This window comes from Colobus angolensis, unplaced genomic scaffold (assembly GCF_000951035.1).
Source record: "Colobus angolensis palliatus isolate OR3802 unplaced genomic scaffold, Cang.pa_1.0 Scaffold30, whole genome shotgun sequence".
Lineage (NCBI taxonomy): Eukaryota > Metazoa > Chordata > Mammalia > Primates > Cercopithecidae > Colobus > Colobus angolensis.
In genome coordinates this window covers 7,648,944-7,672,644 of record NW_012116266.1, presented here as the reverse complement: position 1 = coordinate 7,672,644, position 23,701 = coordinate 7,648,944, and the positions used below count along the sequence as shown (strand labels likewise).

The following is a 23,701-nucleotide window of genomic DNA, read 5'->3' as shown; positions in this document are numbered from 1 at the left end:
GCACTGCAGCTGTCTGGGCTGCTGCGCGCTGCCTAGGTGTCTGGGCAATCCATGGGCAAGAGCAAGGGCCACGATGACAGATTACGGCGAGGAGCAGGGCAACGAGCTGAAGGCTCTGGAGTCCATCTACCCTGACTCCTTCACAGCTTGATTGCACATTGATCCAACCCTCCTAACAACTAGTCTTCCAAAATATAAGTGGACTCTCCTGATACCGCATTCTCCTTCAGTAGTTCTTCACTTGACAAGGTCCTGCTAAGTATTATCAGAAAATCCACCCAGCTTCACCATTACTGTGACATCTGAGGCTGGAGAAAATGATGAAACTGTCCAGGCTACCCTCAAGTTTGCATACGGTGAAAAATACCCAGGTGAAGCTCCCCTTTATGAAATATTCTCCTAGGAAAACCTAGAAGATAATGATGTCTCAGACATTTTAAAATTACTAGCATTACAGGCTGAAGAAAATCTTTGTATGGTGATGATTTTTACTCTAGTGACAGCTGTGCAAGAAAAATTAAATGAAATAGTAGATCAGATAAAAACTAGAAGAGAAGAAGAAAAGAAACAAAAAGAAGCAGAAGAAGCTGAAAAGCAATTATTCCATGGTACTCCAGTTACAATTGAGAATTTCTTAAATTGGAAGGCCAAGTTTGATGCAGAACTCTTGGAAATTAAAAAGAAAAGGATGAAAGAAGAAGAACAAGCAGGAAAAAATAAATTAAGTGGGAAACAACTATTTGAAACGGACCATAATCTTGACACATCTGATATCCAGTTCTTGGAGGATGCTGGAAACAACGTGGAGGTAGATGAGTCTTTGTTCCAAGAAATGGATAACTTAGAGCTGGAGGATGATGAAGATGATCCGGACTATAATCCTGCTGACCCAGAGAGTGACTCAACTGACTAATGAACTGTCCCCATCTGCAGAGAGGCTTGACTGCCACAGCATCTGTGGCTATGCTCAGAGGGTTTTGTTTTCCTTTCTTTTTTTCTAAGAAAAAATTATTTTCAGGAGAATATTCTTCTGATAGCTTTCATCATTGAACTTAATAAACTGACCTTAAAATTTCAAAAAAAAAAAAAAAGAAAAAAACAAAGTGTTGGGATTAGAGGCGTGAGCCACTGCGCCCAGCCATCAGTTCTTAACAGGTAGCTTTCAATTATATATCTTTACTTGTGTTGGTGCTGTAGTAAGTAGTTGAAAGAATTCCTATTCCCTGAATATTTCCTGTGTAAACAGCAGTTTTGCAGTACTGTTTTGCAGTTTATACTGCTGTTTTATAAAGGGTATTTAATTTCCAAGAGAATATATGGATTTGTTCCTACCAGATTTTTGTTCTTTCTTCATTGGCCAGTTTCCTATTACTTAGGATTGTTTCTCTTTGTTCCAGGAGTATTAAAGCCAGCCATATCCTCATTTCTGGTGATGGCCTAGTGACCCTCTCTGGCCTGTCCCATCTGCATAGTTTGGTTAAGCATGGACAGAGGCATACGGCTGTGTATGATTTCCCACAGTTCAGCACATCAGTGCAGCCGTGGCTGAGTCCAGAACTACTGAGACAGGTCAGGTGTGGCCGTTGCATTGGGTTTCTGTGTCTCAAGTGTCTTCTGAGTTTGACTGAAGTACAGTTGTGACTTTATATGTGGATTGGTGAATGGCCTTCTGCAAGACTTTATTTCTCTTTCTTGTCAAAATTGTGTTAGGAAATTAAATACCATATATTAAGTGTGTCTTGATTTGTCACTTATGGGTTTCTTTTCCATTATTGTTCACCATTCTTTATCAAAAAAGCACACATGTATAACTTTTGGTTAACTTATTTGCACTAAAAGACTTCAAATTAATTGTGTCCTACAGGATTTACATGGGTATAATGTGAAGTCAGATATTTACAGTGTTGGGATTACAGCATGTGAATTAGCCAGTGGGCAGGTGCCTTTCCAGGACATGCATAGAACTCAGGTAAGTGCTGCTAAAATCCCTGAGCTACTTCCCTTTCATAAGATTGCTTACATTCTAGTTAATTTCTGTTAAATACATTTGCTATAGACTCTTAGGATCTTTATTGTTACTGTTTTAATATTTTGCCTGGAAAGTGTTGAAGGAAAGTTCTGTTTCTTTTAGATGCTGTTACAGAAACTGAAAGGTCCTCCTTACAGCCCATTGGATATCAGTATTTTCCCTCAATCAGAATCTAGAATGAAAAACTCCCGGTCAGGTGTAGACTCTGGGATTGGAGAAAGCGTGCTTGTCTCCAGTGGAACTCACACAGTAAATAGTGACCGATTACACACACCATCCTCAAAAACCTTCTCTCCTGCCTTCTTTAGCTTGGTACAGCTCTGTTTGCAACAAGATCCTGAGAAAAGGTAATATTGATCTCTTCTAAATACTGCAAAATGTACATGTTTTACATTTTATAGAAGCTTTGTAACATTGCCCTTCCAGGAGAATACAAATCTTTTATCAATGTTTTGATCAAAATATTGTCTAATCTAGAAAATGTCAGTGCTAAGAACAACTAGTGGGAACAAGGAAATGAGAATACTGGATTCAAAATCAGAAGAGGCTGGGTACGGTGGCTCACGCCTATAATCCCAGCACTTTGGGAGGCCGTGGCGGGTGGATCGCCCGAGGTCAGGAGTTCAAGACCAACCTGGCCAACATGGTGAAACCCCGTCTCTACTAAAAATACAAAAATTAGCCGGGTGTGGTGGCATGCACCTGTAGTCCCAGCTACTCGGGAGGCTGAGGGAGGAGAATCGCTTGAACCCAGTAAGCAGAGGTTGCAGTGAGCCGAAATCATGCCACTGTACTGTAACCTAGGTGACAGAGTGAGACTGCATCTCAAAAGAAAATAAAAGAATCAGAAGAGTTGGGCTTCAGTCTCAGCTGTACCATTTTCTAACTGATTTTTACAAGAAAAATCAGAGTAAAAATCAGTTACTCTTTCTAGACATTAATTAGCACATTTATGTTGACTCTAAGCAGTATAAAAATGTAAATTGCTGCTACCCTACTAAGTTACTGTCAGTAAATACTGTGTCCAGTAGATGTTGAGTATGGATTAATTGAAGGATACCTCTACAATTATTCCCTTTAGTCAAGGTTGTAGCTAAGAATTGGGCTTCTGATATATATTCTTTTTAATTTTTTTCTTACTGGGTTTTATAGCTCTAAACCTAATTTCTAACATATTTATACACCTGAAATCTACATTCTAATATAAAGGTTTTTTTATAACTTTCTTAAAAATTTCAGGCCATCAGCAAGCAGTTTATTGTCCCATGTTTTCTTCAAACAGGTGAGCTGATCTATCATCCGTTGTCTTGATGTTTTTAATTACTATTAAAAAGTCACTTTATTTTGTTGGCTTGATGAGATATTTTGGTTACCAAGGTTCTTACTAATAACTCTGTTACAAAATAAAAACAAGAAAACTTTTGGTAGTTCAATTACAGACTTTCTAAAATACTTTCATTCTTCAAAACAAAATGAGTAAAAACAAAATGGACTATCATTACATGTTATTGATGCTTGGTGTATATTTTGATTAATTCAGAGACATTTTCTATGTTGGCTAGAAATGATGAAAGGGCAAAGTAATTCTGATAAGAAGTCAGTTTATTTGGCTCTTCTTCCTGTTTTCAGATGACTAGAATCAAAAGCAGTTTTAGGGGGAATACCTGAAAACAATTTTAAACACATTTAACATAAATTCTTTAAAAGTTATTTATTGCTAACAAAACTGATGTATTGAAATGATATATCAACAGCCTTATTTTGAGTTTCTTTAACAGATGAAAGAAGAAAGCCACGATTCAATACTTTCACTGTTGCCTCCTGCTTATAACAAGCCATCAATATCATTGCCTCCAGTGTTACCTTGGACTGAGCCAGAATGTGATTTTCCTGATGAAAAAGACTCATACTGGGAATTCTAGGGCTGCCAAATCATTTTATGTCCTATATACTTGACATTTTCTCCTTGCTGCTTTTTCTTCTGTATTGCTAGGTACAAATACCAGAATTATACTTGAAAATACAGTTGGTGCACTGGAGAATCTATTATTTAAAACCACTCTGTTCAAAGGGGCATCAGTTTGTAGTCCCTCTGGTTCCCACAGAGTACTATGACAACTCCAGGGAAACATCAGAATTACTAATCTAGCGAGTGTCATTTATTCTGGAATTTTTTTCTAAGCTGTGACTCTTTTTCTCTCTCAATATAATTTTTGAGCCAGTTAATTTTTTTCAGTATTTTGCTGTCCCTTGGGAATGGGCCCTCAGAGGACAGTGCTTCCAAGTACATCTTCTTCTCCCAGATTCTCTGGCCTTTTTAATGAGCTATTGTTAAACCAACAGGCTGGTTTATCTTACATCAGACCCTTTTCTGGTAGAGGGAAAATGTTTGTGCTTTCCCTTTTTCTTCTGTTAATACTTATGGTAACATCTAACTGAACCTCACTCACATTAAATGATTCACTTGAAATATATACAGAAATTGTAATTTGCTTTTTTTTAAAAAAGGGGGCTAAAGTAACACTTTCCTACTTATGTAAATTATAGATCCTAAATTCATGCACCCCGTGGGAGCTCAATAAAGATTTACTGAATTGAGTTCATGCTTTTATTTATTTTCCTTGCGTGGTTTGACAGAGCTAAAATACAGATTCTGATTTGTTTTGCCAAGAAAAGCCCTTTCTCAAGCAGATTCATTTACATAATCTATAATCAACTGAGTATTCGATTAAATGGAGGCAGAAGGCATTCTGGCTTTTTGTATGGTTATTGCTTCTGTAGGAGGTACAACATGAGGACATAGAGGTCTTAATTAATATTTCCTAATTAGAAAAGAGACTCTACCATGTCTCAAACTATGTATTCAAAAAGAATACGTAGTTTGGAGGTGTGGTAAACTGGGACCTACTTCAGGTGATTTTCTTAATTTATACAATCTTATTTATATTACATTAAAAGGTATGTTAAAATGATTACTTCAGGACTAAAAAATTAAAAAGACAAATAATATACAAATCCATAGGCCATTTCAAGCACAATTATCTTCATGTTTATTGACTGGACCCGCTCAAGAATGAAGGTTTGGGTTACTCCATCCGTTAAGCCACCAAGACCCACCAAAGTGAAAGAATTTAAAATGGACGGTGGAAAAGGGAGAAGATGAAGACCACTGAGGCCCTAAGAACAACTCTAGTGGTAAGGGCTATAGTTCATCCTACTAACCTCCTCCTTCTAAATTTCCCTTCTGTAAGAGAGGCCCAGAGACCTTAGAGGTTCTTTCAAATCTGTGTGGAGGTTCTCCTGAATGTGTGTAGTTTAAAAATTGGACCATAAAGGGCATGAAATGGTGCTTCTCAGATCTCCTACGATGGGGTGTATTAGGGTACTCCAGACAAGTAGCCAATAGAATGAATGTGCATATATATCTACATTTTATATATACACATATATAAATAGATTTATTATAAGGAATTGGTTCATGCGATTGTGGAGGCTGACAAGTCCAAGGATCTACCAGGTGAGTTAGCAAGCTGGACGTCCAGAAGAGCTGATGGTGTGTGTAGTTCTCGTCCAAAGGCTGTCAGACTCAAGACCCAGGAAGAGTAAGTGTTTCAGTTTGAGTCCAAAGGCAGGAAAAAGCCAATGTCCAAGTTCAAATGCATTCAGGCAGGAGGAATTCTCTTTTACTTGGGGGAAGTTTAGCCTTTCTCTTCTATTCAGGTCTTCAATTGATTGGATGAGGTCCACTCATATTAGAGAATGCCATCTGCTTTACTTAGTCAACCAATTTAAATGTTAGTCTGATCCAGAAACACCCTGTGATGGTTAATATTGTCAACTTGATTGGATTGAAGGATGTCTAGATAGCTGATAACGCAGTGGTCCCAACTCTTTGGCACCAGTTTTGTGGTATACAATTTCTCCATGGGGTGGGGGATAGTTTCAGGATGAAACTGTTCCATCTCAGGCATTAGATTATCATAAGGAGCGGCACAACCTAGATCGCTCGTGTGTGCAGTTCACAATAGGGTTGGTGCTCCTATGAGAATTTAATGTGGCCGCTGATCTGGCAGGAGGCGGAGCTTAGGCGGTAATGCTCACCTACCCTGCTGCTCACCTGCTGTGACGCTGGGTTCCTAACAGGCCACTGACTCGTATGGGTCCACAGAGGGGTTTGGGGACCCTTGTGGTAAAGTATTGTTTCTGGGTGTGTCTATGAGGGTTTTGCCAGAGAGTGACATTTGAGTCAGTGGACTGGGAGAGGAAGACCCATCGTCAGTGTGGGTGGGCACCATGCAGTCAGCTGCTAAACAGCTAGAAGATGGCGGCCAGAAGAGGGATAACCTTGTTTGCTGAGCCTTGAGGATTTCATCTTTCTTCCGTGCTGGATGCTTCCTTCCACTCCTCCTGCCCTTAGACATGAGACTCTAGGTTCTTCGGCCTTTGGACTCTGGGAGTTGCACACCGGCCTCCTGGGGACTTTTGGGCCTTCAGCCACACACTGAGGGCTGCACTGTTGGCTTTGCTGCTTTTGAGGCTTTTGGACTTGGACGGAGCAACTGCTGGCTTCTTTCTTCCTCAGCTTGCAGATGGCCTACTGCAGGACTTCACCTTGTGATAGTGTGAGCCAATTCTCCCTAGTAAACTCCATTTCATATATTCATTAGTTCTGCCCCTCTGGAGAACCCTAATACATATCCTCACAAGAATAATGTTATGTTTTGTTTGTTTTTTTTGAGGTAGAGTCTTGCTCTGTCGCCCAGGCTGGAGTGCAGTGGCATGATTTCAGCTCACTGTAACTTCCACCTCCCGGGTTCAAGTGAGTCTCCTGCATCAGCCTCCCAAGTAGCTGGGATTACAGGCTCCGGCCACCATGCCCAGCTCATTTTTGTATTTTTAGTAGAGATGGGGTTTCACCATGTTGGCCAGGCTAGTCTAGAACTCTTGACCCTGGACTCCCAAAGTGCTGGGAGTACAGGCATTCAGAATAATGTTTGACCAAGTATCTGGGCACCTGTGCCCCAGTACAGTTGACACACAAAATCAACCATCACCATGGGTATCACCATGAGTGATGACTTCACCCTGTGAGTGCTTTCTTAAATTTTGTACCTTAGGCTCCTTGCTTGCTGTATTTCCAATGGCTGCTGTAACAAATTGCCACAAACTTAGTGGCTTAAGCAACACAAATATTATTTTGAAGTTCTGGTACAGAAGTTTGAAATCAGTCTTACTGAGCTAAAATCAAGGTTTGGCAGGGTTCCTTTCCTTCTGGAGGCTCCAGAGGGGAATCTGTTTCCTTGGCCTTTTCAGTTTTTAGAAACTATTCACATTCCTTGGCTCATGGCCCTGTTTGTCCATCTTCAAAGTCAGCAATTTGGGGCTGAATCCTCATTCTGCCATTTCTCTGGTTCTCCCTTTGATTCCATCTTCTACTTTTTAAAGACCCCTGTGATTATACTGGGCATAACGAGATAATCTGGGATAGCTTCCCTGTCTACAGTCAGCTGATAAGCAACCTTAATTCTGTCTGCAATCATAGTTCCCTTTAGCCACATAACCTAACATATTAACAGGTTCTGGGCCTTAGGATATAGGCATCTTTTGGGGAACATTATCCTACCTACCATACCTGCCTCATCCTATCCCTACCCCTGGCAGCAGGGATTGCAAGTCAAGCCCATTCCTGGGAGACAAAGGCCTTTTGTGATTAATGGCTTCGGCTGGAGCACTCCCCATCAACCCGACTGAAACTTATTTAGAATGACACTGCAGTCTAAGCCATTTCCTATTCTGCTTTTTTGTCTTCCTCCCTCTCTTCCACTTTGGTCAGACTTACATCATGGACAGCTCTCCCAGCCATCTTCTACTGCCTCCCTAGTTTTCCCTCCCAGACTTTTCCCCTCAAAACATCTGTTGCAGGTGGTATTAATTTCTTATCAGGGCTGTGACAAATTACCACAAACCCAGTGGCTTAAAATAATGCACATTATTATCTGACAGTTCTGGAGGTCAGAAGTTTAAAATGGATTGGTAGCACTACACTCCTTCCGGAGTCTCTAGGGGAGATTTTGTTGCCTTCCCAGATTCTAGAGGCTTCCTACTTCCTTCCCTCATGGCACAGCACTGCTCCAACTTCTGCTTCTGCGGTCCCATCTCCTTCTCTGACTTTTGTGATTATATTGTGCCCACCCAGATAATTTGGGATAATTCCCCCCATCTCAACACCATTGGTTTAATCACAGTTGCAAAAATCTCTCATCACATAAGGTAACATTCACAGGTTTCTGGGATTAGGACATGGACACATTGGTAGGGGCCATGACTACCACACGTCTAATTTCATCTTGGTGTCTGCTTTTCAAAGGACCCAAACTAGCAGTCACTTTAGCTAAAATGCCCTCTTATGAGCTTCTATAGTACCTTCCCCAAAAAGCACTGACACAACTCTAATTACTTCTGTGTTTATGTTCCCGAAGGACTGTGGACTTCCTGAGAATATTGTCTTATTCACTGGTATATTGCTGTTTAGTAAAAGTGTCTGGCGTATTGTAGATGTTTAATATTTACTGAATTCTTTCTTGAATTAAAGTATTTGAATTAAAAAAAAAAGACTTTTGAAAATGTAAGAGATTTCCATGGTAAGAAGTTTTAAATTCTTTGCTTGTCACAATATTGCCATTAAAAAGTTAATGTGGCGAAGAGATTTGAGATTTCTATCTAGTAAATACTTCGTCCTTTACTGCAAGCCAGATCAACGGTTTCCCTCATAAGTACTGTTGGCCAGTTGCCTATTAGCTCTCAAGTTCATTTCTCCACTCTCTCCCTGTTCTGCTTCACTAGGATCTGCGTTTCCCATGTACCCGCAATCTCTGGTTTCCAATGAGGCAATAGTAGAAGATCAGAGAGCAGGACAAGAGAGGAGAAACATAGTATATCTCACCCTTTGCCCCACTCCCCTTCTGCTTCGAGTGTCCCTGGCAGTGGCGGTATCATCTTTGTCTTTAGCTTCAAGACTCTGGTAGCACCAGTTCCCCCTACTGTGCTTTCCATCCGAGTGGTGGTAGCACTTCCCACTCTTGCTAATCTCTGGGTTGCTTCAACATCCCTTTCTGCTTCTTAGCCTTGATTCCATCACCCACAAAACCAACTCCCTGTATTCCTTCTACCTGAAAGATCTAGAGTTGTGTTTTTCAGTTACAAGCTGACTGATACAAGTACTGACAACTTTGAGGATTACTGGAAATTCTTAGTCCCTATAAAAAATTACTATCCTGATTATAACATTGAATGATCAGGAATTATGTTTTCCATCAACCAATTCTATTTAAACCCCATAGTCATTATAACTTCTGGTAGAAAAACAGAAACAAAAATTCTGTAAATTGAGTTTTGCTTTTCAAGAGTGGATCAAAGTTCAACAAGATCCAAATACTGTACTTACAAAGAAACAGAACCAATTCTCAGAAGTCTGATTTAAATCCTATGTTGATTTAGCCAGATTATATTTTATTCAGTTTCTACAATTTTATGCAGTTTCCCAAGTATGGTGGTACTAAGAGGCTCTTTCACAATTGTATGAGTAACTTAGAAAGTCACTGCTGTGTAAGAGATACTTCAGGAATTAACTATATTCTTATTTTTATTGTGTAAAAAAATGCAATATCAGATGATGTTAAAATGAATAAAAGTTCAGCTGGGTGTGGTGGCACACACCTATAAATCTCAGTTACTTGACAAGCTGAGGCGGGAGGATCATTTGAGCCCGGAGTTTGAGACCAACCTGGGCAACATAGCTAGAACTCTGTCCCAAAAAAGTTAATAAACAAGTATAAGGCCCAGAGAATTGCAAACTGTTGAATCTAGAAATATAACTAGAGCTGAAGAGTAAAAGTATATATTCTTTTTTTTTTTTTTTCTTGCGAGGGGTATCACTCTCACAACTCACTGCAGCCTTGGACTCCCAGGCTCAGGTGGTTCTTCCACCTCAGCTTCCTCAGTAGCTGGGACCACAGGCGTGCTACCACGCCCAGCTGATTTTTTGTAGAGACAGGGTTTTGCCATGTTGCCCAGGCTGGTCTAGAACTCCGGGGCTCAAGCCATCCACTGGCCTTGGCCTCCCAGAGTGCTGGGATTACAGGCATGAGCCATGGTGCCTGGCCTAAAAGTATATATTCATAACAAAAGGCTGCACACATTGGTAACCACAAATCACCTGAAAACTGGGTAGAAAGGGATAATTTACAGTGTAACAAAGGTTGGAGAAGTCAGAGAAAACCAAATTGGAGTGATATTATATAGTGGAAAAAGTAAAAACTGAGAAATAAAACTTTGTTCATGAATATAAACTAAACACACATTTCTGGGTTTGTTCCCTAAGGTTCATGAACGAAAACACATTTATATCAAATGTGTTTGTTTTTCATTTTACTCAAAACAAAATGGTTCTAACCAGATGAAATTTGGTTGCTGACTTCTGTCACACAATTAAGAAGAGATCTCCAGACCATTTTGTTAATGGAGAAATTATATTCTGACTGCTGGTCTCACATATCATTCTAAGTTAAACATGCTTTATAATAACACAAATGAACGAACATTTTTCAATATCCTCTTTTAATTTTTTTTGGCCGCATTTTTTGCATTTCACAATATGACGTTTTATCATTTATATGAACTAAGCCTGATGAAACCATTCGACGACTTGTAAACTTTCCACTGCAGCTCTCTCGTTGCTTGTTAACCTCCAGAGCAGTATATGGTCTTGCAGAGTGTCTGGCATGATTATGGATATCATCTGAGCTTTTTCCTAAAAGCCTTGATCTTGACTTTACTTTTTTAAAGTGTATAAATGAGGTCATGTCATGTAAATCCTCAAATTTATCTGAACAATCCTAAATAATAAAATAAAAGATCAGATTGGTAAATTAGGTTTCTTAAAAGTAGGTTTTAAATTTACAAGGACTTCTGACATGGATGGTCAAAAGAAAAAAGAAAAACATACAAGGACTAAAGTTTATAATAGCAACAGTTAAAGACACAGAATGAAAACATTGGATGTTTCTTAGGCAGTCTCTAAATTCAGACCCTACACCCATGCCTCCCGTTAGATACTGTGCTAGATACTATGCTAGAAACCATGCTTTAAAAAGATCTTACTGTTACAAAGGATCCGTTATTTCAAAAGATATTGAAGATAAGAAGCTAGAAACCTGAAAAACTTGAGAGCTGACCTCAGGGGACAGACTCCTAAGCAATGCTGGCCAGATTACTTTGTAATTTCTCTCCACCAAAATCTCTCTCCCTGACCCCAAATATAAATTATGAACTCTTATATTTTACTTTTTATGTCATCTAGAATTTGATCTTTCATCCTTTAATAACCATCTTTAATTTATATACATACAGAGAGAGGAAGCGTGTGTGTGCCACATCCAAGAATATGATTGTAATGTTTACATTAAAAATAAAAAATTGCATGTATACTCTGAGTAAACAAGTAAAACATTCAGTAAAATAACTGGAAGGATATATACCATAATAAATGATTCTTTTTCAAATTTTCTATTATATAGCTATATAAGGTATGAATCTAGTAGTTATCCTCAAATTAGGGTAAACAATTTCCTCAGCAGTTTGAGTAGCTCATCTCATAATACTTTGCAAAGATAGCCACACCAAGGGAATGGGCTGCTTGATTTGAACACAGGTGGGGATGGATTAATAGAACTGGGGGTCAGGGAACATTGGGCAGGACTAATAAGAATTAGGCAGTCAGAAAAAGATTTACAAAAAAGAATGTATAATGAGTCTAAAGATAAATTCTACCTATTTAACATTTTTGCCTGACTTTGAAGAAGGCAAGAACATTCTTCCTCTTCCCTCTTATGTACACAAGACAATTAGGGAAGCCACACTGCGATAATTTATGCTATGTTAGTGAGTAACACATAATTTTCCTTCACAGCTGATATAACCCATTACTGGAGTGGCAGTGAAAGGGCATGGAGACCCAGGCCACTGGTCACTTTTCTAGGTGCTCCTACGACTCAATTTCTCTCTCTTTTGTCTTGATTCCTTTGGTAGATTCCTGAATTTTAGAAAATCAGATGAGTAAGTTGTTCTGATCATCTGAAAAATGCCCTCTTACCATTCAATTATCTATTAGAGGAAAGTTTAGAAACAGTTGGTTTAACCAAGAGAAATAAAGATAACTCTATCTCCCTTGCCTCCTCTTAGGATAAGGGTTCTGAGATCCTATATAATCTTATATCATTTAACATAAACGCAATTTCTTACTTTGCTTGAAAAGTTGTATTAAAGATTCCATTTGTCTTAAAAAAAATCAGAAAATCCTCTTTGAAAACTATGACCCCATCTTCTATCTTTTTTCCAAGCGTGTAGACACATGTGTATATATACAAACACTCACCCTGTCAATACTAAATTTCAGAATTTAGATAGAAAAGAAAAATCCAAAATTGAAAACAGAAGCTGATATTTTTACCCTGCCACTATATAGTTAATATTTAATTGTATAATATATAGCATGTATAATATATAGCTATATAATATTTACCCTGCTACTATAAAGCAAATAGTTTGCTTTACTGTGGAAAATAAAATCAAAATACTTATGCAGAAATTAGATTTATTTTCTCAAAGGGAGAATTATGCACATCAAAGTATCAATTTAATGTGAGTTTTACCTACTCATATTTACTTAGCAGTTTTTCCAATTATGGATCATGCCTGTTATGCATACTACAGGGAAGACCAGTGATTCAGAAAATTAAAAGTTCCTTCCATTCTAGATTTTAAATTTGCTTTAGAATGATTTGTATAAATGCAGATTTACTTTCCTAATTTTTTTTTTTTTTTGGGAGACGGCTCTTGCTCTGTTGTCCAGGCTGGAGTGCAGTGGCGCCATCTTGGCTCACTGCAACCTCCGCCTCCTGGGTTCAAGCGATTCTCGTGCCTCAGTCTCTCAAGTAGCTGGGATTACAGACATGCACCACAACACCCAGCTAATTTTTGTACTTTTAGTAGAGACGGAGTTTCACCACATTGGCCAGGCTGGTCTCAAACTCCTGGCCTCAACTGATCCCCCTGCCTCAGCCTCCCAAAGTGCTGGCATTATAGGCGTGAGCCACCGAGCCTGGCCTCCTAATCATTTTATGTTAATATTAAAAATATATTTGAATTCTCAAGTTTCTCAGCACATGATATAGCATGGTGGTGAAAAAAGAAAAGACTAGAAGTTAAATTCTTGCAATTCATAATCCAATGGATTGTAAATTTTACATATCCCTAATTTTCAGCCAGATAACTGGCACATAGGAGCTTCATATTTGTTTAACCGAAGCAAAGATAATTCGGCTATGTGAAAAAAAAAAAAAAAAAACCTCTAATAGTTGTAGTTAATCTCTATGAAAAGAAAATGTCAGCTATGTTTCCACAGTATCTGGCCACAGCCAATAGTTGTACTAATTTTAGTCAGGGCTAAAATCCAGGCAGTTTTCCACAATCAGGACTATGTACTCTGACTCTCGGCTGTGTCAGCTGGGAGAATCTGCCCAGAGGAAGAGGGCACCTTTTTCTAATTCATGTCCCAAATGGTGAGTTGGGAGGAAGGGTTTCCACTGTTTATTTCATAAAAAGGTAGTAGGTGTGTTAACAGTCTCCCTGATTTTGTGATTGCATTTTGAATCAGGTGAGGTGATACTTAAGTTTCAGAGGAATTTTTTGTTTTGTTTTGTTTTGTTTTGTTTTGTTTTGAGACGGAGTCTCACTCTGTCGCCCAGGTTAGAGTGCAGTGGCGCAATCTCGGCTCACTGCAAGCTCCGCCTCTCGGGTTCACACCATTCTCCTGCCTCAGCCTCCTAAGTAGCTGGGACTACAGGCGCCCGCTACCACGCCTGGCTAATTTTTTGTATTTTTAGTAGAAACGGGGTTTCACCATGTTAGCCAGGATGGTCTCCATCTCCTGACCTCGTGATCCACCCGCCTCGGCCTCCCTAAGTGCTGGGATTACAGGCGTGAGCCACCGCGCCCGGCCTTTCAGAGGAATTTTTAAATTGGAGGTCTGTATGTCTTGGGGGTAATTAAGGTTATACACACAGCTGGATGCAGATACACACACCCTAAATTATTGCCAGAACTCTGCCAAATACAGAAGTAGAAGACTTAGAAAAACATCATTACATGTATAGTAGTTCTTGCAGTCCAGTGAAGCAGTGTCCTTGGAACAGACTTCTTTAGGTGAATTCTTGTGGTGGGCAGTGTGGTTGGTAGTATCCTGACTATCTTGTTAAATGACTTTTTTGGTTTGGCGACACGGTCTCTTTCTTTTCGGACCTTGGGTTTTAGATCTTCTCTCTTAAATAATTCTGGGAAGACGGATGGTTTCGAGTTTTTCTCATTTTCTACATCTTTATATTGGAATGACTGTATTTCAGGGAACTTGGCACATTTTTCACTGCAAATTTCATCTGGTTTTATATAAAAAGTTTGTATTTCTTTTTTGTATTGTGCAAATGTTACTAAATGTTTTTTATTATTGTTATGATTTCCTTTCAGTCTCTGACAATACTGGTCTTCTAATTTTGATTTTTCCTCAGTCTCTGTATTGAAACGAGTTAAAGTGCTAGTTTGCCAGGAAGGAAAAGTGAGTCTGTTTACGTACTCATCTTCCCTTGGCATTCTGGCATTAGGAATTCTTGGATATGATGTTAATACTGCTTCAGGTTTTTCCTGAACAGTCCATTTATAGATGTTTACATGCTCCTTTCTATCAAGGGACTTCATTTTCTGTGTCCTGTCACACCAAGCTTTTGATTGAGTTATTTTTAATTTACCACCCCAACTATATGGGTCTTGAATCTCTGTTTTATGAACAGAATTTTTTGCTTGAGGAAGCTGCATAAATACATGTTCTTTCCTTAGTTTCTTAAGTAGTGTATCTGTAAGTGTTTCTGATGAATTATTTAATGGACTTGCCTGGATATTTTTATTGGAAGAAGGTTGTACTTTGATTAAACTTGGTGTTTTAGCTTCTTCTTTAGTGTAATAACTTTTCTGTTCCCTAATTAAAGATGAATTTTCTTTTAAATTCTGTAAGGGAAAATATTTCTTTTCTTTCTCTCGAATCAATTCTGTTTCTCTAAGTTTATCCTCAGAAACCGTTTGTAAAGTGGTTTGTTGAACAATTCTTGAATATTTATTTTGCTTTTCTGAATGCTTCTCCACAAAGTGATGGTCATCTCTAAAAGGTAAATGTGTCTTTATATATTTTAATGGTATAGAACTAGAATTAAGCAAATTTATATGCTGGTTGATCTCTTCTAATTGCCTTTTTGTCATTAGTCCTGATTTTGAAAGTTTTTCTATAAAAAGACCCTGGAGGTGTTTGCTTAAATCAGCTTTTAGATGTAATAATTCATTTTCTGATAAAGCTATCAGATAGTTTTGTAGAGATTTACTTAAAGGATATTTCATGTTTATTTCAAACCTTCTCCCAAAACTCCCCTTTGAAATATCTTGTAGTTCGTGAAAAGAAAGTGAGACACTTTTAGTCCTTAGAGAAGACATGTTTGGGTATATAGTCTCAGATTCTGTCTCATTAAATAAACTGCTTTCTGAAATGTTTTTTAGGAAATAGTTTTGGAGAATCTCATTTAAAAAAGACCTTAGCTTTATTTCTAAATGTTTATCTATGAAATGATGATTGAAATTTTTGACAAAAGACATGATTTCTTTCACAGTTTCGGAATATTTCCCCTGAAAACTGTTTGGCCCTTTCTGCTCTACCTTCTCATTCATCAGATACAGATTTCGGTAGATTTTTGGTAAGTCCTCCTTGGTGATATGTCCTGATTCTGAAAGTCTTTCTACAAGGTAATGCTGGATTTGTTTACTTAATTCAGATTTTAAATTTTTTACTTCTGACTCTGAGAGTTCTTCTAGAAACACACGCAACTTTGGACTCAAAATATGTTTTCTGTCTAATTTGTCTACTTTGTCAAAATTCTCTTGGATTTCTTTAAGGTGTTCTGTGTCACTAAAAGAAGGTTGAATTAGTCTTTCTGATTCTCTTTCTGGTTGTCCTCTTCTTTCAGATTGATTATATTTGAAAAAAACATTGAAGATGTTTTTTAAAAAGGATTTTAACATTATTTCATCTGATTCATTAAGTTTATCCATTAATGAGTTAGCTAAACTTTCTAAAGTAGAACTGAGGTCATTTTCATCTTTACCAAGCCTCTGACCATTTCTTGGCAAATCCTGTTCTTTATTTGCTATTGAATAATAACTTGAATCTTGTGGGAACATATTTTGGTCTTCCTGTATGAATTCAACTCTACTAACAGAAGTAGTGTCTTTGGGAATGATGGGTATATTCTGCTCAGAAAGAGGTTCTGTCTCGCTTCTGATTTCTGAATAATACTCTTGGGAATCCTTCAGCTTTCCTTTAGGAGGAGTGATCCCCGTACCCAGCAAAGAACTCTTACAGCGTTCTTTATCTAATTCTATCACTTTGATTATCCCAGATTCTAAAAGTGTATCTATAGGAAATGCTTGTATTATCTGGCTTATAGCAGATCTGGGCTGTGGCAATTCTATTTTATCAGCATTATCTTCATGAAGTAGAATATGTGACGACAAACTTCTCTTCCAAGGTGTAGGTAATTGAGTTTCCAAGTTCATTGGTGTTTCACTTGGCTCTTTCACTTCTATCTCCAATTCTGAGAACATTGGTGCAGTGAATATTTGCCTCACAATGTGGTCATGTACAGTGCCACTTGAACCTGGTTTGGAGTTAGGTACTTCACTTATTAAATGTTTCTTTTTGATACTACTCTTTTTTTTAATTGGAAAATCTCTCTCATCTGTTTCGAAGTATGTTTTAGAGACATGTTCTTCTGCCTCCGGAAATTGTCCTGGTCCACCTTCTGAAAATGAATCTGCAGGAATATTTTTAATTATCTGACCCCGTTCTGAAAGTGAATATTCAGGAATATTTTTAATTACTTGATCACCTTCTGAAAGTGAATCTGCAGGAATATTTTCAATTATTTGACTACCTTCTGAAAATAAATCCACAGGAATATTTTTAATTATTTGACTTAAAGTAGTCTTTGAATTTAAAATGTCTTTTTCTGAAAGCCAGTTGTCTAAATCTTGTTTTTTTTCCAATACGTTGTCTTCCATACTACTTGATGATTTATCATGAATGCTTATAAGTAGAGAACTACTTTTCTCTCTTGCTTCACTGTTCATACTAACTTCTGGTTTAGAAAATAATTTGTCTGAAAGGTCTTGCAGATTTTTACTTAAAATTGACTTGAGTATTATTGATTGTTTTAAATATTCTATCTGTGGGGTAAAATTTAAAGACTTCGAGAGGTGACATGTATTTGCATGTACATTTTCAGCCCTTGATGATTCTCCTTTGAAACTTGGTAAAGATACATTTGGTAGATTTTCTTTTAAATTATTCTTTGTATCTAAACCCTTTATCGTATTGATAGTAGGGTCAGGGGCTAACTTATTCTCAGTTTCTGACGTCTTTGTTGTGAAGATATTAGGGTCATGGGCCCAGGTTTTATTAGCAGGTCCTGCAGTTTTTGATTGTGCTGGATAAGGAGGATCCTGGTCTTCGTGCTCTATAACCTCTGCATCTAAAATGTTTCTACGTTTGTATGTATCTTGATCTTTTCTTTTTCTGACTGACATTTTGTTTATATTCCTTAGAAAAGGATCAAAACCGTTCTTGTTGACTTTCTGAAACTGCAATGTTAAAAAAAAAAGGTAAGACATTTGGTAGCAATGATTTTGAATTTATTATACATTTTCTAGTTAATTTTCTTTGAGCAATCTGTCAATATATCTATTCACTCTCCTACCCTCCACAAAGGGAGAAAATCAACTTTAATTATTTTAAAATATTTGACATTGAAATAAAATATTTTAATGGAAAAATTTCAAATTCTTAATTCTGATGCTATTTTGTGTCCAAGTGCTTTTTGCTACTTAGAATATTTTTAAATACTTAAAAAGCCACCCATAAATAGCTTATTATTAAGAACTTAATTTCTAGTGTTAGCTTCATTTCCTTAGACAGTGGCTAACATCAGGATCCAAGTCTCATCTACCTAAATATTTGCTACATTCATAGCAATGTAGGAAATATTTTTTTAAATTCAAGCAAGTAGTGAAAAGTACTGAAATGAAACTCATGAAAAGTATCAAATATTCTCTGAAAACTGACTTAGGGGCATATATCATCTGCCTTTAAGTCTGAGAGTTTCAACAATGATAATGAGCTCCACCCAGTTCTTAACATGTCACAGTTTAATCTTGCTTTTTGATGCATACTGTATAATGCCTCAGAAATGGATAAGGGAGACCCATATAGAAAACTCAGGATTACAGTAAAATTTCAGTGTAATATTCATAAGCAGCTTTTTAGCTTTGGGATCAGGCTCTTCTATCATTGAAACAGCCTTCAGAATAAAAATTATTATTGAAACTCTTTTTTCATGCTTCTGTGTTATCTAACTAAAAAAAAGCTAAATGTGAAAGAATCGGCCTAGTATTTGTCTTATTTTATTTCAACTTAGTAGTTCAAAATTATTTTTAATGGATGCAACTTATTATAACTGGTTTTCAAATTCTAGTGGATACCCAGATGACAAATTAAGAATCCCCTTAGTATTTTTATTTTTTTGTTTTCTTTTTTGAGAAATACAAATTCCTAGGTTCTGTTTCTGGGTTGAGATTCATTAGGTCAGAAATGGACTGGGAATGTGTATTTTTTACGATAGCCAGGTGTTTCTAATGAGTAGCTTTTTAGAACTATTGATTAAAGTATTGAAGAAACCTAGTAATTAAGTATAATGATACTGGGATAGAATAATTCAGGACTCACCTGAAATTTTGGTTTGAATTCTATATATTCTGGTCTGAAAGATGGTGAATTATATTCTTTTGGTGAAAAAGCCACCTTATAAAAAAAGAAGTTCTAATTTTAGATTACTTGTAGGAGTATCAAGATCATTTTATTCTTGCAATAGTTATTAGAGGTATAAAATTTTTAAACCTAAATATTTTTATCATAACTATACCTTGCCAATTATGAAAGAAATCTGTATACATACAATATTATATATGTGAAATATTGGCTTCTTTGGTATTATAATAGTCACCCTATTGAATTTGTAAACTCAGAATAATGCACAGCAACTTCAAGCAGAAACAAAAGTAAAAATAAAATAGAATTGTCAGAAGAAATGTAATCTGATTTGTATTGAATTTGTAAACTCAAAATAATGCACAGCAACTTCAAGCAGAAACAAAAGTAAAAATAAAATAGGATTGTCAGAAGAAATGTAATCGGATTTTTAAAAGGCTGTGAGATGCCTTTAGACAATACATGGCAGCTCATATTATATTGAGATAGCATTTTATTTATTTATTTATTATTATTTCGAGACAGTCTTGCTCTGTTGCCCAGGCCAGAGTGCAGTGGTGTGATCTTGGCTCACTGCAACCTCTGCCTCCTGGGTTCAAGCGATTCTTGTGCCTCAGCCACCTGAGTAGCTGGGATTACAGGCATGTGCCAGCACATCTGGCTAATTTTTATATTTTTTGTAGAGACAGGGTTTCGCCATGTTGGCCAGGCTGGTCTTGAACTCCTGACCTCAAGTGATCCATCTTCCTTGGCCTCCCAAAGTGCTGGGATTACAGGCATGAGCCACCACGCCCAGCCATAGATAACATTTTCAGTGATTATCAACCTGTCACTGTTAAATGAAGATGTAAAACTCCCTAAAGAAATACTTGAGTATTAAATCAAGATGAGTGAGAACCATTACAGGATCACAGAACCATTGAATTTTTAGAAATGGAAGTGTTTTGGAGATAATCTAGTTCTAGTTCTTATTTTACACAGAATCTGAAGCTGAAGTTTCTCGTCCCAAGTTACCCAGATGATTAGTAGCTTAAATCCTAGGTGTCCAAAGTTTTCATTGGGTACTCAGTTCCCCACACAATCCTGATAGCAGTGAGGGAGAATGAGTGGCTTTAGAAGCATCAGAATGTGCATCCACACTGCCAGCTCATACAGAGAGAAAACGTGACACATCTCTTTACACAACACTTGGTACTTCAAATGACTTTCCTATACATTATCTCCTTTAGTCTGTAGAGGGTTCACTATGGACTAAAGTAAGTAAAATAACAATTCAATGAGTAACATTTTTATTAGAGATACTTTTAGGTTGTTTTAAGGTTTAATTAACATTAAGCAGTTAATAAATGACCCTATTCTTAAAGCCTCAGTGGCTTCCCACTCATTGTCCTCACACACCAACTCTGTATTGTCTCTACAAGTTTCTCAATATTTGCCAGTATGGTTCCCCTCCTCCAGCCAAATGTGTCTAACTCTGAATTCTTGACATACATCTTGTACTTCCATACCTATTCTTTTGTTCCTTTTGTTTTTCTTTGCTTAAATTTTCCCCAAATCTCTCTTAAACACGGTTGACATTATAACATTTGAAAGTTTATTGCTTTAAATGAATTTAATAGAAAAATCTAAAAAAGAAACATGTATGATAAACAAGTGAAAGAACAAGTAGTAGAAAAATATAATTTCATTTTTGTAACAAACAAAGCAAACAAAAAATCCCCCCTACTACAAGCATGGACAAATGTGTGAATGGTTTCAAGATGCTTACATTGTTTTCTCACGGGAGTAGCTCTGGAGGAGAGGAAGGAGGATGCTATTAACTTTTACTCTGTTTAACTGGGTAGTATTGATTAGATGAACATATAATACTTTCATAAATAAAAAGCTTCAGTAAAGTAATATTAGGGGAATGCTCTAGGTATGCATGTTAGGAAGCTAGGAAAAGACAATTTAACAAATCAATACAGGAGCTTCAAGATGGTAGACTTAACATGTGAGTCTACTCTCCTGTCTCCCAAGGTGCCAGTACGTTAACAGAAAATATTATTTCACAAAGAAAGAACCATGGCAATACTGGAAATCAGTAAGGTGAGCTACCAGGATCTAGAACTTTGAGAAAATTCAGAAAATATGAGAGTAGATATAATTGACTTAATGGAAAACCCCAATCAGGAAAACCATAACCTTAATCAATAGTTATTAGAGATGTAAAATCAGGGGAGCCTGAGAAGCAATACATTCCAAGTCAGTGTATTAATCAGGGTTCTCCAGAGGGACAGAACCAACAGGATATATGTATATATAAAGGGAGTTTATTAGGGAGAATAGCGCACATGATTACACAACGAATTCCTGCGATAGGCTATCTGCAAGCTGGAGAAAGAGAGAAGCCAGTAGTGGCTCAGTCCAAGTTCGAAAGCCTCAAAACCAGGGAAGCCAACAGTGTAACCCTCAGTCTGTAGCTGAAGGCCTGAAAGCCCCCTGGAGACCGCTACTGCAAGTCCCAGAGTCCAAAGGCCGAAAAACCTGGAGTCTGATGTCCCAGGGCAGGAGGAGAGGAAGCAAAGCATCTGGCAAGGGAAGAGGGAGTGAGCCAGAAGACTCAGCAAGCAAGCTCATCCCTGTTCCTCGGTCTGCTTTGTTCTAGCTGAGCTGGCAGCAACTGGACAGTGCCCACCCACATTGAGGGTGGGTTTTCCTCTCCCAGTCCACCACCTCAAATGTCAGTCTCCTCTGGCAACACCCTCACAGACACACCCAGAAACAATACTTTTCCAGCCCTCTAGTCATCTCTCAATCCAGTTAAGTTGACACTTAATATTAACCATCACACTCAGCACACACAAAGAAAATCAGATCACGGGAATGTCCATAGCTATTAAAGAGCTGCATTTGGAACAGCTAGACCTCTTGGACCCTTCATTATCACCCCCTTCTTTCTCTGTGCACACAGATCAAACACTGCTGGCAGCACTGTCTTTCCCCAGTCACTCTCCCAAACATCAAAAAAACAGTTCTCTAAGGAGAATATGGCATATTCCTATGCAGAGATGTAAGTTTTGGGCCTTGACAGGGAAGCAGAGTAAGGACTGCTGAGACTCACACTTCCAAATGAGAAAACTAAAAGGGGATTTGAAAAAAAGGGAATTCCATCCAGGAAACACACTGGTTCTTTGGAAATGTAGAGAACTCAGTGATCCTACCTACCATCTTTCATCCCTACACACCCTCTAGGGAAGCCTGCCCAGCACATGGACAGAGCATACCTATACAATCAACATACCCCTCCATTTATAAACATAAAACGAAGTTTATCATGTATATGAGAAAAATTGATATATGTAAGTGAAGAATCAATAAGAACAAATGGAACTCACTGTTGAGTAAATAGAAATATTTCTGAGGAATGTAGGAGGAGGGTGACCCTTGGAAAAGATTCTAAATAGCTCAGAGATATTCAAGAGAATATTGAGTTCCCTTTAGCTGTATGATAATTATCTCAAATTTAATGTATATAAAATACAATTTTAGATTAGGCACCACACTCCCAAAAAAGAAAACCCTTAGGCTTCCTGTTTTCCTCTTCTCAGTTGATGATGCTTCTATCTCTGGAATTGTTAGGCCAGAAACCTAAGAGTTTTTATTCCTCTCCTTCTTCTTTCCATAACTAATCCAGCATTAAGTCCTGTGGCTGCTGCCTTCAAAGCAGATCAAGTATGACCAGGCGCAGTGGCTCACACCTGTAATCCCAGCACTTTGGGAGGCTGAGGCAGGTGGATCACCTGAGTCCAGGAGTTTGAGATCAGCCTGAGCAACATGGAAAAACCATGTCTCTACAAAAACTACAAAAAATTAGCCAGGTGTGGTGGTACAGCTTATGGTCCCAGTTACTCAGGAGGCTGAGGTGGGGGATCACTTGAGCCCGGGAGTGGGAGGTTGCAGTGAGGTATGATCATACCACTACACTCCAGCCTGGGCAACAGAGTGAGACCCTGTCTAAAAATAATTATATACATATAATTTAGATATTAATATATATTGGATATATATATATTATATATATAATTATGTGTATATATATCCAATCACCTTTTCCCATCAACCCCCCTACTACTATAGAACAAGCCACCATCATGTTTCCCCAAGCAGTGGTATCCTAAGTAGTCTCTTGCTCCCTGTGACAGAGAATGCTAGTTGCCTTCCTAAAATGTATTATCTCAAGAACTTACATTTTTTTAAGGGGCAGAAATGTCCCCTATCAAAAGTGCTACATCTTCTAGCCTCCTTTGCAGACAGGAGTGGCCAAGTGACAAAATTTTGGCCAACCGGACATAACTGGAAGTTGCTGAGAGAGTATCTTAAAACGGAGGTCGACGGTCAGGTGCAGTGGCTCACACCTGTAATCCCAGTACTTTGGGAGGCCAAGGCGGGTGGATCACGAGGTCAGGAGATTGAGACCATCCTGGCTAACACGGTGAAACCCTGTCTCTACTAAAAATACAAAAAATTAGCTGAGCATGGTGGCACACACCTGTGGTTCCAGCTACTTGGGAGGCTGAGGCAGGAGAATCACTTGAACCCGGGAGGTGGAGGTTGCAGTGAGTGGAGATCACATCGCTGCACTCCAGCCTGGAATGCATGTGATGCCTGGAGATAAAGAGTCCATCTGGTGTTACCCTTCAGTAACATGCTCATGCTGA

General features: G+C 38.0%; 2 protein-coding genes and 1 pseudogene across 4 annotated transcripts in view; 2 read left to right on the top strand and 1 right to left on the bottom strand.

The window, feature by feature from the left end:
- STRADB (STE20-related kinase adaptor beta) overlaps positions 1-4,627 on the top strand; it is a 28,909-nt gene extending 24,282 nt beyond the window's left edge. Inside the window, exons 7-11 of one of the 2 annotated variants that reach the window (XM_011949933.1) lie at positions 1,398-1,569; positions 1,865-1,969; positions 2,132-2,376; positions 3,269-3,311; positions 3,808-4,627. In XM_011949933.1, coding sequence (XP_011805323.1) covers positions 1,398-1,569; positions 1,865-1,969; positions 2,132-2,376; positions 3,269-3,311; positions 3,808-3,951 — 709 coding nt within the window. In that variant the 3' untranslated portion in view covers positions 3,952-4,627. Of the gene's footprint in view, positions 1-1,397; positions 1,570-1,864; positions 1,970-2,131; positions 2,377-3,268; positions 3,312-3,783 lie in introns of both variants that reach the window. The other variant, XM_011949934.1, reaches the window with a different exon arrangement.
- Positions 74-1,085, top strand: LOC105517403 (annotated as a pseudogene). Its single transcript, XR_001002662.1, has 2 exons — positions 74-144; positions 259-1,085. The product of XR_001002662.1 is annotated as an RWD domain-containing protein 1-like (transcript).
- Positions 4,628-10,441: 5,814 nt separating the features above from the next.
- ALS2CR11 (amyotrophic lateral sclerosis 2 (juvenile) chromosome region, candidate 11) overlaps positions 10,442-23,701 on the bottom strand; it is a 194,948-nt gene continuing 181,688 nt past the window's right edge. The window contains exons 13-15 of the mRNA XM_011950005.1: positions 18,960-19,034; positions 14,234-17,818; positions 10,442-10,923 (exon numbers count right to left, since the gene is read on the bottom strand). Of these exons, the coding sequence (XP_011805395.1) occupies positions 10,633-10,923; positions 14,234-17,818; positions 18,960-19,034 (3,951 nt within the window). The 3' untranslated portion in view covers positions 10,442-10,632. The remainder of the gene's footprint in view (positions 10,924-14,233; positions 17,819-18,959; positions 19,035-23,701) is intronic.